Source organism: Delphinus delphis, chromosome 3, assembly GCF_949987515.2.
Source record: "Delphinus delphis chromosome 3, mDelDel1.2, whole genome shotgun sequence".
NCBI lineage: Eukaryota > Metazoa > Chordata > Mammalia > Artiodactyla > Delphinidae > Delphinus > Delphinus delphis.
The window spans coordinates 95,263,161-95,280,704 of record NC_082685.1 but is presented as its reverse complement, the minus strand read 5'-3'; the positions used below and the strand labels follow the sequence as shown (position 1 = coordinate 95,280,704).

General features: G+C 41.0%; 1 protein-coding gene across 12 annotated transcripts in view; it reads left to right on the top strand.

The window, feature by feature from the left end:
* Nucleotides 1-17,544, top strand: part of CAST (calpastatin) — a 129,046-nt gene that overhangs the window by 70,649 nt on the left and 40,853 nt on the right. For 8 of the 12 annotated variants that reach the window (XM_060009123.1, XM_060009122.1, XM_060009119.1 and 5 more), the window contains 5 exons: nucleotides 10,022-10,087; nucleotides 10,832-10,873; nucleotides 12,275-12,331; nucleotides 12,729-12,842; nucleotides 13,842-13,925. In XM_060009123.1, coding sequence (XP_059865106.1) covers nucleotides 10,022-10,087; nucleotides 10,832-10,873; nucleotides 12,275-12,331; nucleotides 12,729-12,842; nucleotides 13,842-13,925 — 363 coding nt within the window. The remainder of the gene's footprint in view (nucleotides 1-10,021; nucleotides 10,088-10,831; nucleotides 10,874-12,274; nucleotides 12,332-12,728; nucleotides 12,843-13,841; nucleotides 13,926-17,544) is intronic. The other 4 variants (XM_060009126.1, XM_060009121.1, XM_060009131.1 and 1 more) reach the window with 1 other exon arrangement.

The window sequence follows — 17,544 nt, the reverse complement described above, 5'->3', positions numbered from 1 at the left end:
TAGGTGTTAACTCTTCACTAAGTGATAGAACTTGCCTGTGAAGCCATCTGGTCCTGGACTTTTATATGTTGGGAGTTTTTTAGTCACAGTTTCAATTTCAGTACTTGTGATTGGTCTGTTCATATTTTCTATTTCTTCCTGGTTCAGTCTTGGGAGATTGTACTTCTCTAAGAATTTGTTCATTTCTTCTAGGTTTTCCATTTTATTGGCATATAGTTGCTTGTAGTAGTCTCTTATGATCCTTTGTATTTCTGTGGTGTCCATTGTAACTTCTTTCTCATTTCTAGTTTTACTGATTTGAGCCCTCTCCCTTTTTTTCTTGCTGAGTCTGGCTAAAGGTTTATCCATTTTGTTTATCTTTTCAAAGTACCAGCTTTCAGTTTCATTGATCTTTTCTATGGTTTTCTTTGTCTCTATTCCATTTATTTCTGCACTGATCTTTATAATTTGTTTCCTTCTACTGACTTTGGGTTTTGTTTGTTCTTCTTTCTCTAGTTGCTTTAGGTGTAAGGTTAGATTATTTATTTGAGATGTTTCTTCTTTCCTGAGGTAAGGTTGTATCTTCCCTCTTAGAACTGCTTTTACTGCATCCCACAGGTTTTGAATCATCATGCTTTCACTTTCATTTGTCTGTAGATATTTTTTCATTTCCTCTTTTATTTCTTCAGTGATCCATTAGTTGTTTAGTAGCATACTGTTTATTGTTTAGCCTTCACATCTTTTTTTCTTTTTTACAGTTTCTTTCTTGTAGTTGATTTCTAATCTCATAGAGTTGTGGTTGGAAAAGATGCTTGATATGATTTCACTTTTCTTAAATTTACTGAGACTGGCTTTGTGGCGTAGGATATTATCAATCCTGGAGAATGTTCTGTGGGCACTTGAGAAGAAAATGTATTCTGTTGCTTTTGATTGAATACTCTGTAAATATAAATGAAGTCCATCTGGTCTGATGTGTCATTTAAGACCTTTGTTTCCATACTGATTTTCTGTCTGGATGATCTGTCCATTGATGAAAGTGGGGTGTTAAAGTCCCCCATTATTATTGTGTTACTGTCAATTTCTCCTTTTATGGCTGTTAGCATTTGCCTTATATATTGGGGTGCTCCCACGTTGGGTGCATATTATATTTAGAGTTGTTATATTATCTTGTGGATTGATCCCTTGATCATTACATAGTGTCCTTCTTTGTCTCTTGTAACAGTCTTTATTTTAAAGTCTATTTTGTCTGATATGAGTATTGCCACTCCAGCCTTCTTTCAATTTCCATTCCCTCACTTTTGGTCTGTATGTGTCCCTAGATCTGAAGTGGGTCTCTTGTAGACAGCATATATAAGGGTCTTGTTTTCTATGTCTTTTGGTTGGAGAATTTAATCCATTTACATTTAAGGTAACTAGATGTATATTCTTATTGTCATTTTATTGTTTTGAATTTGTTTTTGTGGGTCTTTTTTCTCCCCTTCCTCTAGTTCATTATTAAACATTTCTTGTGTCTTCTCGATCTGTGCCTCCATTCTTTTTCTGAGATCTTGGATCATCTTTACTGTCATTACTCTGAATTCTGTTTCAGGTAGATTGCCTATCTCCACTTCCCTTAGTTGTTCTTCTGGGGTTTTACCTTGTTCCTTTGTCTGGGACATATTTCTCTGCCATCTCATTTTGTCTGACTTTCTGTGATTGCAGTATCTGTTTTGTAGGCTGCAGGGTTGTAGTTCTTCTTGCTTCTGCTGTCTGCACCCTGGTGGATGAGGCTGTCTAAGGGGCTCGTGCAGGCTTCCTAGTGGGAGAGCCTGGTTCTTGCCCACTGATGGGTGGAACTGGGTCTTGTCCCTCTGGTGGTGGGCAGGGCTGTGTCAGGGGGTGTGTTTAGCTGTGGGCTTAGGAAGACTTTAAGTAGCCTGTCTGCTGGTGGGTGAGGCTGTGTTCCTGCTTTGTTGGTTGTTTGATCTGAGGCATCCCAGCACTGGAGCCTACAGGCTGTTGGGTAGGGCCAGGTCTTGGTGAGAAAATGGCAGCCTCCGGGAGGGCTCATACCAATGAGTACTCCCCAGAGCTACCGCCACCAATGTCTTTGTCCCCAGAGTGAGCCACAGCTACCCCCTGCTTCCGCAGGAGACCATCCAATACCAGCAGGTAAGTCTGGCCCAGACTCCTGTGAGGTCACTGCTTCTTTCCCTGGGTCCTGGTACACATAGGACCTTGTGTGTGCCTTCCAAGATTGGAGTTACTGTTTCCCCAGTCCTGTGGAATTCCTGTGATCAAACCCCACTGGCCTTCAAAGCCAGACGCACTAGGGGCTCCTCCTCCCAAAGCCAGACCCCCAGGCTGCAGAGCCTGACATGGGGCTCAGAACTTTCACCCTTATGGGAGAACCTCTGCAATATACTTATTTTCCAGTCTGTGGGTCACCCATCCAGCAGGTATGGGATTTGATTTTATTATGATTGCGCCCCTCCCACCATCTCATTGTGGCTTCCTCTTTGTCTTTGGATGTAGGATATCTTTTTTGGTAGGTTCCAGTGTTTGTTTCTTTGTTTGTTTTTGTTGATGGTTGTTCAGCAGTTAGTTGTGATTTTAGTGTTTTCATGAGGAGAGGAAAGCTCACGTCCTTCTACTCTGCCATCTTGTCTCCACCTCCCTCCATGTACCTCTTTTTTTCTTTTTTTTTTAACATCTTTATTGGAGTATAATTGCTTTACAATGGTGTGTTAGTTTCTGCTTTATAAAAAAGTGAATCAGTTATACATATACATATGTCCCCATATCTCTTTCCTCTTGCATATCCCTCCCTCCCACCCTCCCTATCCCACCCCACTAGGTGGTCACAAAGCACCAAGCTGATCTCCGTGTGCTATGCTGTTGCTTCCCACTAGCTAGCTATTTTACATTCGGTAGTGTATATATGTCCATGCTACTCTCGCACTTTGTCCCAGCTTACCCTTCCCCCTCCCCATATCCTCAAGTCCATCCTCTAGTAGGTCTGTGTCTTTATTCCCATCTTGCCCCTAGGTTCTTCATGACCAATTTTTTTTTTTTTTAGATTCCATATATAATGTGTTAGCATACGGTATTTGTTTTTCTCTTTCTCTGACTTACTTCACTCTGTATGACAGACTCTAGGTCCATCCACCTCACTACAAATAACTCAATTTCGTTTCTTTTTATGGCTGAGTAATATTCCATTCTTTATATGTGCCACATCTTCTTTATCCATTCATCTGTTGATGGACGCTTAGGTTACTTCCATGTCCTGGCTATTGTCAATAGTGCTGCAACAAACATTTTGGTACATGACTCTTTTTGAATTATGGTTTTCTCAGGGTATATGCCCAGTAGTGAGATTGCTGGGTCGTATGGTAGTTCTGTTTGTAGTTTTTTAAGGAACCTCCATACTGTTCTCCATAGTGGCTGTATCAATTTATGTTCCCACAAACAGTGCAAGAGGGCACCCTTTTCTCCACACCCTCTCCAGCATTTATTGTTTGTAGATTTTTGGATGATGGCCATTCTGACCAGTGTGAGATGATATCTCATTGTAGTTTTGATTTGCATTTCCCTAATGATTAATGACATTGAGCATTCTTTCATGTGTTTGTTGGCAATCTGTATATCTTCTTTGGAGAAATGTCTATTTAGGTCTTCTGCCCATTTTTGGATTGGATTGTTTGTTTTTTTGATATTGAGCTGCCTGAGCTGCTTATAAATTTTGGAGATTAATCCTTTGTCAGTTGCTTCATTTGCAAATATTTTCTCCCATTCTAAGGGTTGTCTTTTCATCTTGTTTGTGGTTTCTGTTGCTGTGCAAAAGCTTTTAAGTTTCATTAGGTCCCATTTGTTTATTTTTGTTTTTATTTTCATTTCTCTAGGAGATGGGTCAAAAGGGATCTTGCTGTGATTTATGTCATAGTCTATTTTTTTTAAAGGGGTGACACAAGGGGTGTGCGTGATGCAACTGTTCTTTGTTTTTTATTTTATTTATTTTATTTATTTACTTTTGGCTGCATTGGTTCTTCGTTGCTGCGCGCGGGCTTTCTCTAGTTGCAGCGAGCAGGGGCTGCTCTTCATTGCGGTGTGTGGGCTTCTCACTGTGGTCGGAAAAGATACTTGATACGATTTCAATTTTCTTAAATTTACCAAGGCTTGATCTGTGACCCAAGATATGATCTATCTTGGAGAATGTTCCATGAGCATTTGAGAAGAATGTGTATTCTGTTGTTTTTGGATGGAATGTCCTATAAATATCAATTTAGTCCATCTTGTTTAATGTATCATTTAAAGCTTGTGTTTCCTTATTTATTTTCATTTTGGATGATCTGTCCATTGGTGAAAGTGGGGTGTTAAAGTCCCCTACTATGGTTGTGTTACTGTCGATTTCCCCTTTTATGGCTGTTAGTATTTGCCTTATGTATTGAGGTGCTCCTATGTTGGGTGCATAAATATTTACAATTGTTCTATCTTCTTCTTGGATCGATCCCTTGATCATTATGATTTCCATTTGCATGGAATATCTTTTTCCATCCCCTCACTTTCAGTCTGTATGTGTCTCTAGGTCTGAAGTGGGTCTCTTGTAGACAGCATATATATGGGTCTTGTTTTTGTATCCATTCAGCCAATCTGTGTCTTTTGGTGGGAGCATTTAGTCCATTTCCATTTAAGGTAATTATCGATATGTATGTTCCTATTCCCATTTTCTTAATTCTTTTGGGTTTGTTATTGTAGGTCTTTTCCTTCTCTTGTGTTTCTTGCCTAGAGAAGATCCTTTAGCATATGTTGTAAAGCTGGTTTGGTGGTGCTGAACTCTCTCAGCTTTTGCTTGTCTGTAAAGGGTTTAATTTCTCCATCAAATCTGAATGAGATCCTTGCTGGGTAGAGTAATCTTGCTTATAGGTTTTTCTCCTTCATCACTTTACATATGTCCTGCCAGTCCCTTCTGGCTTGCAGAGTTTCTGCTGAAAGATCAGCTGTTAACCTTATGGGGATTCCCTTGTGTGTTATTTGTTGTTTTTCCCTTGCTGCTTTTAATATGTTTTCTTTGTATTTAATTATGGACAGTTTGATTAATATGTGTCTTGGCGTGTTTCTCCTTGGATTTATCCTGTATGGGACTCTCTGTGCTTCCTGGAGTTGATTACCTATTTCCTTTCCCATATTAGGGAAGTTTTCAACTATAATCTCTTCATATATTTTCTCAGTCCCTTTCTTTTTCTCTTCTTCTGGGACCCCTATAATTTGAATGTTGGTGCATTTAATGTTGTCCCAGAGGTCTCTGAGACTGTCTTCAATTCTTCTCATTCTTTTGTCTTTCTTCTGCTCTGCAGTAGTTATTTCCCCTATTTTATCTTCCAGGTCACTTATCCGTTCTTCTGCCTCAGTTATTCTGCTCTTGATCCCATCTAGAGAATTTATAATTTCATTTATTGTGTTGTTCATCACTGTTTGTTTGCTCTTTAGTTCTTCTAGGTCCTTGTTAAACATTTCTTGTACTTCCTCCATTCTATTTCCAAGATTTTGGATCATCTTTACTATCATTATTGTGAATTGTTTTTCATGTAGACTGCCTATTTCCTCTTCATTCGTTAGGTCTGGTGGGTTTTTGCCTTGCTCCTTCATCTGCTGTGAGTTTCTCTGTCTTCTCATTTTGCTTAACTTAGTGTGTTTGGGGTCTCCTTTTCGCAGGCCGCAGGTTCATAGTTCCCGTTGTTTTTGGTGTCTCTCCCCAGTGGCTAAGGTTGGTTCAGTGGGCTGTGTAGACTTCCTGGTGGAGGGGACTAGTGCCTGTGTTCTGGTGGATGAGGCTGGATCTTGTTTTTCTGGTGGGCAGGTCCACGTCTGATGGTGTGTTTTGGGGTGTTTGTGGCCTTATTATGATTTTAGGCAGCCTCTCTGCTAATGGATGTGGTTGTGTTGCTGTCTTGCTGGTTGTTTGGTGTAGGGTGTCCAGCACTGTAGCTTGCTGTTCGTTGAGTGGAGCTCAGTGTTGGCGTTGAGATGGAGATCTCTGGGAGATATTTGTCGTTTCATATTATGTGGAGCTGGTAGGTCTCTTGTGGACCAGTGTCCTGAAGTTGGCTCTCCCACCTCAGAGGCACAGCCCTGACGCCTGGCTGGAGCACCAAGAGCCTGTCATCCACACAGCTCAGAATAAAAGGGAGAAAAAAGAGAAAGAGAGAAAGAAGAAAATAAAATAAAATAAAGTAAAATAAATAGTTATTAAAATGAAAAATAAAATTTTTTTAAATAATTATTTTTTAAGTAATTAAAAAAAGAAAAGAAGAGATCAACCAAACCAAAAAACAAATCTACCAATGATAATAGGTGCTAAAAACTATACTAAAAAACAAAACAAAACAAAAAATGGACAGTCAGAACCCTAGGACAAATGGTAAAAACAAAGCTATACTGACAAAATAACACACAGAAGCATACACATACACACTCACAAAATGAGAAAAAGGGAAAAAAATGTATAGATCGTTGCTCCCAAAGTCCACCTCCTCAATTTGGGATGATTTGTTGTGTATTCGGTATTCCACAGATGCAGGGTACATCAAGTTGATTGTGGAGATTTAATCCACTGCTCCCTGAGGCTGCTGGGAGAGATTTCCCGTTTTCTTCTTTGTTCGCACAGCTCCTGGGGTTCAGCTTTGGATTTGGTCCCGCCTCTGCATGTAGGTCGCCGGGGGGGCGTATGTTCTTCGCTCAGGATGGGGTTAAAGGAGCAGCTGATGTGGGGGCTCTGGCTCACTCAGGCCGGGGGGAGGGAGGAGTACAGAGTGCGGGGTGAGCCTGCAGTGGCAGAGGCCAGCATGACGTTGCACCAGCCTGAGGCGTGCCGTGTGTTCTCTGCGCCTTGTGTTCTCCGCGCCGTGTGTTCTCCGGGGGAAGTTGTCCCTGGATCATGGGACCCTGGCAGTGGCGGGCTGCACAGGCTCCCGGGAGGAGAGGTGTGGAGAGTGACCTGTGCTCGCACACAGGCTTCTTGGTGGCGGCAGCGGCAGCCTTAGCGTCCCATACCCGTCTCTGGGTCTGCGCTGAAAGCCGCGGCTCGCGCCTGTCTCTGGAGCTCCTTTAACTGGTGCTCTTAATCCCCTCTCCTCGCGCACCAGGAAACAAAGAGGCAAGAAAAAGTCTCTTGCGTCTTTGGCAGCTCCAGACCTTTTCTCAGACTCCCTCCCGGCTAGCTGTGGCACACTAGCCCCCTTCAGGCTGTGTTCATGCTGCCAGCCCCAGTCCTCTCCCTGCAATCCAACCTCTGAAGCCTGAGCCTCAGCTCCCAGCCCCCGCCCGTGCCGGCAGTGAGCAGACAAGCCTCTCAGTCTGGTGAGTGCTGGTCGGCACCGATCCTCTGTGCGGAAATCTCTGCTTTGCCCTCCGCACCCCTGTTGCTATGCTCTCCTCCGTGGCTCCGAAGTTTCCCCCCCTCTGCCACCCGCAGTCTCCGCCCGCGAAGGGGCTTCCTAGTGTGTGGAAACCTTTCCTCCTTCACTGCTCCCTCCCACTGGTGCGGGTCCCGTCCCTATTCTTTTGTCTCTGTTTTTTCTTTTTTCTTTTGTCCTACCCAGGCACATGGGGAGTTTATTGCCTTTTGTGAGGTCTGAGGTCTTCTGCCAGCGTTCAGTGGGTGTTCTGTAGGAGTTGTTCCACATGTAGATGTATTTCTGATGTATTTGTGGGGAGGAAGGTCATCTCCACGTCTTACTCTTCCGCCATCATGAAGCTCCTCTCCCCTTCATGTACTTCTCATGTTTGTTTCATAACATTTATATCAGCCTCCTCTTGGAGATTTCTGTGAACTTTATGAGCATATTTCTCTAAATATTTTGAGCTTTTTGAGAAAAGATGTTAATTCAAATAAAGCCTATATCAAATCCTTGTCATGTTCTACAGCTTTGAAATGAAAGTCAGTCTAGCTCTGGAGGTAATACGTCTAGATCTATGTTCTCTCTCTCTTATCCCTCACACTAGAATTGGTAGTCACACTGCTGTGTGTAAGATGAAAGGTCAGATCATTGTTAATCAGGTTGAGATCTCTGAGAGGCTTTGTAGAGTGGACACTGGAGCCAGACGGCTTGGCTTCTATTCCTGGTTCTATGCTGCCTGTGATGCTGGAAAATTCCTCTTGGCTTTCATTTCCTTTTTTAATTTAATTTTTATTTTATATTAGATTATAGTTGATGTACAATGTTGTGTTAGTAGTTTCAGGCATACAGCAAAGAGATTCAGTTATATATATACAGATATCCATTCCTTTTCAGATTCTTTTCTCATATAGGTGATTATAGACTATTCAGTAGAATTCTCTGTGCTATACAGTAGGTCCTTGTTGATTATCTGTTTTATATATAGTAGTATGTGTACGTTAATGCCAAACTCCTAATTTATCCCTCCCCACAGCTTTCCCCTTTGGTAACCATAAGTTTGTTTTAGAAGTCTGTGAGTCCTTATCTGTACAATTTGGAGGAGGATGATAATAGTACCTTTCTCACAAGACTGTGTAAGGAAACAGAGATAAGGCTATTGAACAGTGCCTGTCCCACAGCAGGTGCCCAGTAGGAGCTGGCTGGCACTGGAGAGACAATGCAGTGCAGTGCAGTGATTGAGAACACATAACCCCAGCTCCACCATGGGTGTCCTTGGGAAGTTATTTAACTTCCATGTGCCTCAGTTTTCATCCATGAAATGGGAATGATGATGATGATGGTGATGATAATAATGATACTCATTATACCTGTCTCAAAGGATTATTATGAGGACTAAGAGGGTTGGACTAAGAGAGTTTCAAACAGTCCCTTGTACTGAGAGGCTATAATAAGCATTAGTTATTATTGTCATCAGTATTATGTTCATCAGCCTCACCACCACCAAAAATAAATTTAGGAGATGTGTCAGTGATTACTGATTAAAATGTATATTTCATTAGAAGCTGCTTGCGCCTGTGAGTATACATTCTTAATTGTATTGTAGAGTTCTTCCATGCAAAATATTGCCAAAATGCCAAATTACAAATTAGAAGCTATTAATAGACTCAAACCTTTAAAATACCAGCTGGCTTATTTTCCTTGTTAATCATTTAATAAATTTCATTTGCATAAACTCATAAAAAAAGCAGAGTAGCATGTACAGAAACTCATTAACAAGGATCCAGTTTGAAAGGATCCAAAATTTTAAATTTTAAAAGCATTTCTTTGTTCCTGAACTTTGTTTCCTTTCCAAAACAATAAGTGTGTTGGCATAACAAGGGTCTATTATGTGAGGAACACATGTGCCTTCATTACTGAAGCACAAGACATGATAAATTAAGAGGATATTTGGCATCAGTCTCTTCAGATGATAGAATAAAAAATAGGAGTTTGTGGGCTTCCCTGGTGGCGCGGTGGTTGAGAGTCTGCCTGCCGATGCAGGGGACGCGGGTTCGTGCTCCGGTCCGGGAGGACCCCACATGCCGCGGAGCGGCTGCGCCCATGAGCCATGGCCGCTGAGCCTGCGTGTCCGGAGCCTGTGCTCCGCACCGGGAGAGGCCGCGGCAGTGAGAGGCCCGCGTACCGCAAAAAAAAAAAAAAAAAAAGTAGGAGTTTGTGCTGATATCACCAAGCAGATAAAAGGGGAAGAAATGGCAGAAGCATCAGGCCTAATTTTTAATCTCTTACTTTGAAAAGTTCATAAAATGTTTAATCAGATTTTATTCTTGTTTTCATATCTTCCCTATACGGAGAATGCATGTGTATACTTAAGTAATTGTCTTTTTTGACACAGGTAACTTTTGGGTGGGTAGAATTGTAAAATACTCCACTAAAGATCCTAAATAACAACCAGCTCTTCAGAAGCATTCCTAGAACTTTAGATTCGATTGCTAGATTTTTATCATGCTACAAAAATCCACGCGCTATTTTCAAAGTAGTTGTAATATTGTGCTGACAGAATTTCAGAAAACTTTTGACAAACCTTTAGCCCTGTTTATTCATGTTACTTATTTGACTGCCAAATAAAATAAAATCACACTTGGGGCTGTTCTCTTATATATTAGGCCATTCCAGTCAGCAAACAGTTGGAAGGACTGCATTCTCCTAATAAGAAAAGACACAAAAAACAGGTGATGTGGTTCATTGTACTAGGGGACATTTCTGTTTACTAATGGTCACTTCAGCTGCTTAACACGTGCTAATAATTTCAGTTCACAATCTTCTGCAGCACTTTGACCCATCAGGGGCTTCTGGTAGGTTTAGTTACCCATGGCTCACATTCTGGCACTAAAAATCAATTTCACTGCTTCCTGTGTTCTTGACACTGTCAGCCTCCCATTGTTTTACATCATCAGCTGAAACCTATGCTGAGGATTTCACTCATAAAGAGATAAACGATGTTAGTGGCTTTGAAGGATGAGGGGTTTTATTTTAGTTTGCTTATGTATTAGCTACCATGTTCATAGTAATAAATCTTTACATAATTTTAATACACACAGAAGTAAGATGCAAATTGCCATCTGAGTAGTAAGAGCAGACTGTTAATTAGTGTGCTTAAGTGTTTATCTAAAGAGTTACAATTCCGGGAATTCCCTGGCGGTCCAGTGGTTAGGACTCCATGCTTCCACTGCAAGGGGCACGGATTTGATCCCTGATTGGGGAACTAAGATCCCACAAGCCACGTGGTGTGGACAAATAAATAAATAAAAAGTTACAGTTCCAAGAAAAGTATAATTTTAACTCATGAAGTTTATATTTATAAATACATAAAAATTATCTTTTTTAGCTTCCTTAGTTGAAGAAAATATATGATAAACTTTGTAAACTATGTTCATTTTTCCTTCCTTTCTTTTTCTTTCTTTTTCTGAATTTAGGCTGTAAAAACAGAACCTGAGAAGAAGTCACAATCAACTAAGGTAAATGATTTAAGTCAACTAGTGAGTTATTTGGAGTCTTTGCAACAATAATGAATAACTCATTTCCTCTATTGGTGCTACTAAATGGTAAAAAAAAATTTTGTCAGCTAATTAAATTAATTTTAGATTACCCTTTTGAACATGATTATATAGAGTGTATATAAAATAATTATAACATTAAATCCATATATTGCTAAAATGAATAGTATTTTATAAGTCTACTTCAGAAGGCATTTTATTCAAATCTAGATTTTTGTTATAGCTGAAGTAATTTTAAAAAAAAGCAACAGGAACAAAGGACAAGGGACAAAGGGTAATGAGTATTTGATTACTGATTAATGATGAGACATCAAGAATAAAGGTGTCTATTGAACCCAACACCTAGATAACTTAAAGATGAGAGTCTCTCCTTAGACTAGGCCCTGGGTTTATCTTGATGGTCTTATTTCCATTGGTGGAACTAGTTATCAGTTACTCAGGAGACAGCTCTGACGTTCCCTTGGGAATGGCTTCCCTTGCTTTCCTGACTCATGGCTGTCTAGACTGAAAGCCAATTCCAGTCCATATGGAGATGACCCCAGGGTGTCTGCAGGCAGGGCAAATGTTTCTCTTCAATAAGGTGCTATACTTTATTTCTTTCAAGTACACTTGAGCAGTTGACTCAGACCACAAGGTTTCCTGTAGGGAAGCACAAAGATGATTTGGGCTGAAGTACTTTAAGTGCAGGCAAGGGTGGGGAGTGCGGTGGGCAGAGTCATCTGGGTGGAAGATGAAACTTATATGATTTTGTGTAAGGCCTCTTGGCCCCTGAGGATGGTAATTATATAGTCCCCTATAGAAGAATAATTCAGCAGCCGGTGGAAGTTGTCTTCTATTCCATATTTAAATGTTTTTGGTTACTCAGTTGGGCTTCTAGTGATACCTGTCTTCTCTACTTGTAGCACAGAAAAAAACATATAAATCATTTAACTAAAAAAATACAGTGTTCATCTCCTATGAAAGGAGATTTTTTTTGAAAATCAATTTTAATTTCTAAAGTAGGATTCCCTATCAACAAACTCAGTGGTCAAAGTGATCATTTGATGTCTCTGTGGATGGACTTGCCGTTATCAAATGATCTACATGAGTTGTGGAAAACAGCCAATAATTTAGAGATACATAGCTATTTGAAAAATTATTCTAGATGAAATACTACATTTTTCATTATTTTTCTGATAATTATCATTATCAGACTGTTGGTAGGATTATTATCAACCAGACAGCAACATCTACTTCTCTAACTGGGCCTTTCCTAAGAGAGGCAGAATGGTCTAATTGGGATTTTTGGTTTTGAGCTTATTTGGAAATATAAAAACAATGTACTCTGATGTAATTGAGATTTTATCGTTTGAAATTTGACAGCCATCTGTGGTTCATGAGAAAAAAACCCAAGAAGTAAAGCCAAAGGAACACACAGAGGTAAATGATCATCATTAGGACTTGATATCATAAGGGGAAACTTTTTTTCTTTGTTTTTTGGTGAAGGATAAAATTCTGAACTCTCATCTTTCGACGTTCAAGTCCTACTGAGCATGGCTGGTGTTTGTTTTCCCACTAAAATGGCACCACCATGTGGCATTAGCAGGATTTGCAATTTGCTCAGGTGATTCTTGCTGAATTTGGGAGGAAGGATTTGCATTGTTTCAAATTTTGTACTCAAAGTGAAATTTTGTCACATATCATTCTAATTTAAATTCGCACAATAAAAAACTGTATAAAACACAGTTGTTATGAATACTTTCTATTCCATAGAGAAAAGTAGCAATATTTATCATATCGTTAACATTGTGGGACGTGTGTGTGTATGTGATTTCAGCCAAAAAGCCTACCCAAGCACTCATCAGGTACGGGAAGCAAGCATACTTATAATGAAAAAGCAGTTTCCAGACCAAGTGAGCAGCCAACATCAGAGAAATCAACAATACCAGAGGTAAATAAAGCAGACCGATAGGAAAACACTAATGCCAACTAGGGAATTGACAGGTCCTCTATCTACATTGATGTGTGTAGGTGAATCTACAGAGCTACGCCAAATATATCTTGTATTGTAAAGATTTGGTGCTCTTATTTTGCTGGTGTTGCAAATAAGCTTGTGGAAACTTGGGACTAAGTAAGGCCCGAGAAGGGCATCAGATAGGTCTGGGGGATGTTCCATCGTGCCCTCTCCACCGTGTTGTGACTTTGAGGCAGCCGAGTCTGGTGTCTCACAGATGGGAAGCTTGGGATTGAGGCTGCCTCCTGGACCCCTCTCCTCGTGGGCTGTGGGAACTCAGATGCACTGCGAGATCTGTTCTTTACCTGGAAGTCTTAGAGTTTTTAGGGTCTTGTTGTAGGAGAGATCAACTTACAGAGCCAAAAGTCAGACATATATTCTGTATTTCCAGAATACAACTATTCAACTGCTAGAAGAATAAACATCTATGAGAACTTTTTCATTGAGAGCTCTTGGAAGATAGGAAATAGGCCTGCTTAACAATATACCTTCTATCAGAGACTGCAAATTTGTGGCCCACCAGTTGCAGCCACTTGTGTATTTTATTTGGCTTACAGTAATCAAAATGATCTTTAATTAGCTGCCAACAAATAAAGTCAGAATACTTCACATAAAATGCAAATTTCTAGCTTCTCTTGAAAAATTGGAATATCTGGCAACAGTAGGCTCACATGGCAACAATTGACTAGAGGCTTTACAATCTTGTATGTGCCCACGTGGCCCACTTCGCCTATGTGTGTTAACCTGCATGGGCTCTGTAAGCTCTTGAGTCCAGCTGTATGTGCCCAGCATTGCATCATATGCAGTAGAAGCTAGTGACCATTTCCCTACAAGATGTCTGCTAGGGGAAACTGGCTCCTTAGTGACATTTGAAATGTATGATCTTGAAAATAGTCATTCAGAGATACTTAGTTCTGTCAATCTTTTATCCTTTAGACTAAGTCACAGGACACAATTTCCAGTGGTGGAAAGAGTGCTGTTACTGGCATAGCTGCAGCATCTGGCAAACCAGTTGACGAGGTGAGCACACATAAAAGATGTAACGTGAACAGGGGCCTCAATGCTTATCAGGTCTCTTTTATGAGAAACATATGCTCAGCGAAGACCCACTCTACCTGGCTGGCTCTGTTTAACCATTCAGTGTTCCAGTGCTGTCACAGTCAAATAACCTGTCATTTGCTAAAACTGAACACTTCATACGTGAAATTTTATGAAGAAGAGCATGCATCTGAAGGACAGAGAGAAAGCAAGACACCAAAAAGACACTATTTATTGAATGAATGATTTTAAAATTCATGCATTCAATAAATAGTTACTATTCAGTGGAATATTACTCAGCCATAAAAAGAAACGAGATTGAGTTATTTGTAGTGAGGTGGATGTACCTAGAGTCTGCCATACAAAGTGAAGTAAGTCAGAAAGAGAAAAACAAATACCATATGCTAACACATATATATGGAATCTAAAAAAAAAAAAAAACAATGGTACTGAGGAACCTAGTGGCAGGGCAGGAATAAAGACGTAGACATAGAGAAGGGACTTGAGGACGTGGGGAGGGGGAAGCTGGGATGAAGTGAGAGTAGCAGCGACATACATACACTACCAAATATAAAACAGTTAGCTAGTGGGAAGCAGCCGCTTAGCACAGGGAGATCAGCTCGGTGCTTTGCGATGACCTAGAGGGTGGGATCGGGGTGTGGGATAGGGAAGGTGGGAGGGAGGCTCAAGAGGGAGGGGATATGGTGATATATGTATGCCTATGGCTGATTCATTTTGTTGTACAACAGAAACTAACACAGTATTGTGAAGCAGTTATACTCCAATAAAGGTCTATAAAAAATTTTTTTTAGACCCCATAAATAAATAAATAAATAAATAGTTACTGAGTGCCTGCCACGTATAAGACCTCATCAATACCAAGGAAATTAAAATGTGAGTTGACTCAGATCCTGCCTTCAAGATTTATGGCTTTGAAATAAAGCACATAAAATGGCCATGAGCATTTGAATAAGCATTACTCTCAGATCTTAATATGAACACTGCCATCTTGAAATGAGTAAATTATGTGCAGTCATGACACCTACACGGATTGATATTGGGAGGTTTTCAAAGGAGCGTCACAAGCCCTCTCAGGAGAGAGTATATGTGCCCCACTGGCAAATTATGGGCACCTTCCTTAGATCCTTTGAAGAGACTAGCTTGGGAATGTAAGACAAGAAGTAGTCTACCTTTTCTACCCATAGGAATACAGAGAGTTAGTAACCAGTTTGGAAGCCATATCGTCCTAGAAATGCTAGGACGTATTCCTCTTAAAGCCACAAGTAACTAACTGAAGCAACAGTAAGATGGAAATGAAAGCAGAAAAAAAGTAATACGTGTTTATCTATTTTTCCGCTTCTCAAAATGGGAACAGTTATCCCTCTGCAGGCTAAGTAAAGTAAGGAAAGTCATAGGATAAAAGTATGGCCCATGTCCCTGAAACATCGGTTTTTCTTAGATTTTGAAAAAGAAAAGGCACATTATTTTTCTCCAAACTAATGCAGAAAGCATGTGGCATGATGGCAAAATTTACATGAACTTTTCAATGAAAATACTCAAAATAAAAAATGTTTGATTTTTTTCCAGCAGACCCCTTGTATATACCTTGAGATCCCTACCCCCATCCTGGGGATACACTTCACTCTCTTGTGTTGAGGAGGGATAACTAGATGCCATGGTTTGGAAAATGGATAAATTTTAGACAGAGGCTTAGATCTCTTAGAATAGGTTTAAAATGTAATTTGAACCTATTCTGAGAGATTTGTAAATGTAATTTTGTAACCTATCTGTAAATGTATTTTTCAAATTTTGATAATTTGAAAATTTATGCCACACATCATCTAGCCAGGGTTATCCGTAAAATCTAAGCAATAAGATTAGGCGAGGTTTATACGGAATTCTGCTGTGCATTGATTGACTTGTGCTACGACTTGTGGCAAATCATTTCACTTTTCTTTGCCTCTGATTTGTCTCCCAGAAAACGAGATTGGTCACATCTGCTTTTTCTTTTTTAGTCCATACCATGTGTAAAGCACTGTGGACTGTGGTCTGACACTGCAGGACACTGAGCTGCAGGCTGACCCCTCTAGGGGTGGGATAAAACTATGTACCCAGGACTGCATTCAAGGCAGATTAAGACAAGTCGCCACAGGGAGCTGTTTAAGGAGAGAGGGGGTCTGTCTGATTCGGGGGAATCCTTGGGGACTCTGAGTAGATCCAGTTTAAGTTTGGCATGAAAGGATAGCTAGGATTGCAGGCTTGCAAACATAACAAGGGAGAAAAATATAAGATGTGATCTGGGTACAAAGTGCATTACGGTGTGGGTGAAGCACAGGAGAGGTGAGTGGGACTGTAAGATCAGAAAGACAGGTCGAGGCGCTGCTGTGGAGAATGTAGAGGTGTGTTAATCCATGTGGTAGTGATACAACGGGCAGCAGGTAAGCATTGAAGATTAGAGAACAGATGGAGAGATGCGATTAAAACCAAGTGATTAAAACCGAAGAATTAAGCGACCGCAGTGGCTGGGATGAGATGGAATAAGAGATCTTAAGGTGGGAGGCTGGTCAGGGGCTGTTTCAGTCGTCCTGGGGAGTCCAAAGTTAACCTAAATTAGAACTGGGATAGAATAAGTGAGCGGGGAGCGATGCAGGAGGCGTTGCAGAGGTGAAACTTTCAGGTTTTAGGAAATGAGTGGCTGCAGTGTACAAAGGTGAAATAAAGTCTCAGATAACCTGGGGCTTCAGCGTCTCAGTGAACCACGTTGCTAACCCTAAGGTGAGGCAAGGGAGGCACCCACGGCCAGGTTCGTGCCAGTGCAGGGGCAGCACCTGCAGGAGTGAGCGCCTCTTAAGTGAGCCCGGTCCTGATGGTCACTGACAGGTGGACAGAAGTCAGAAGGGGAACTGCTGGAGACAGAAAAGTGATACCTGCTTTTAGACAGGTTGAATTGAAATGTCTGAGGTGCCCCGAGAGAGAGGCGATTAGCACATTGTTTTGGAGTCCAGGTGAATGGAAAGGGAGAAGCAGGGAGAGAGGGGAGAGTGAAACTGAATGAACATCTGCATGAGGTTGTGGTTCAGTCAAGGAGCTGGATTCAATTGCCAGGACTCAGGCTCACCCTGATGCTCCCCGTGATCTCTTTAATATAACAAGTACAGCAATCACTTATTTAGTACTTATTTATATATCTAGTACTTATGAGTACTTAACGTGTGCACAACTACCGGCTTTCATACTTTAATAGATGAATTAGTTTAATCCTCACAACCCCTTGCAGTAGGTGCAGTCACTGTCCTGGTCTCATACATGAGGGTACAGAGGTTCAGGAGGAGACGTGACCTGCCTGAAGCCTCCTGCGGCCAGTGCGTGTGGGCTGGTGTGCAAACCAGCCTGTGCTCTCCACCTCCAAGCTCTGCTGCCCAGATTTCAGAGACCTTCACAGAAGACAATTCCCTGTTGTCTTAAACCCAGTGACTTCACCATTTCGTTCCTGCCTGTCCCTGAAAGCATTTGGCCCCTGACCCTAGAGAATGATTGCCTAGGACCACCAGTACAGGCAGAAACGTGTGTGGCAGGGGGCAAAACAGGAGAGAGGCCAGAG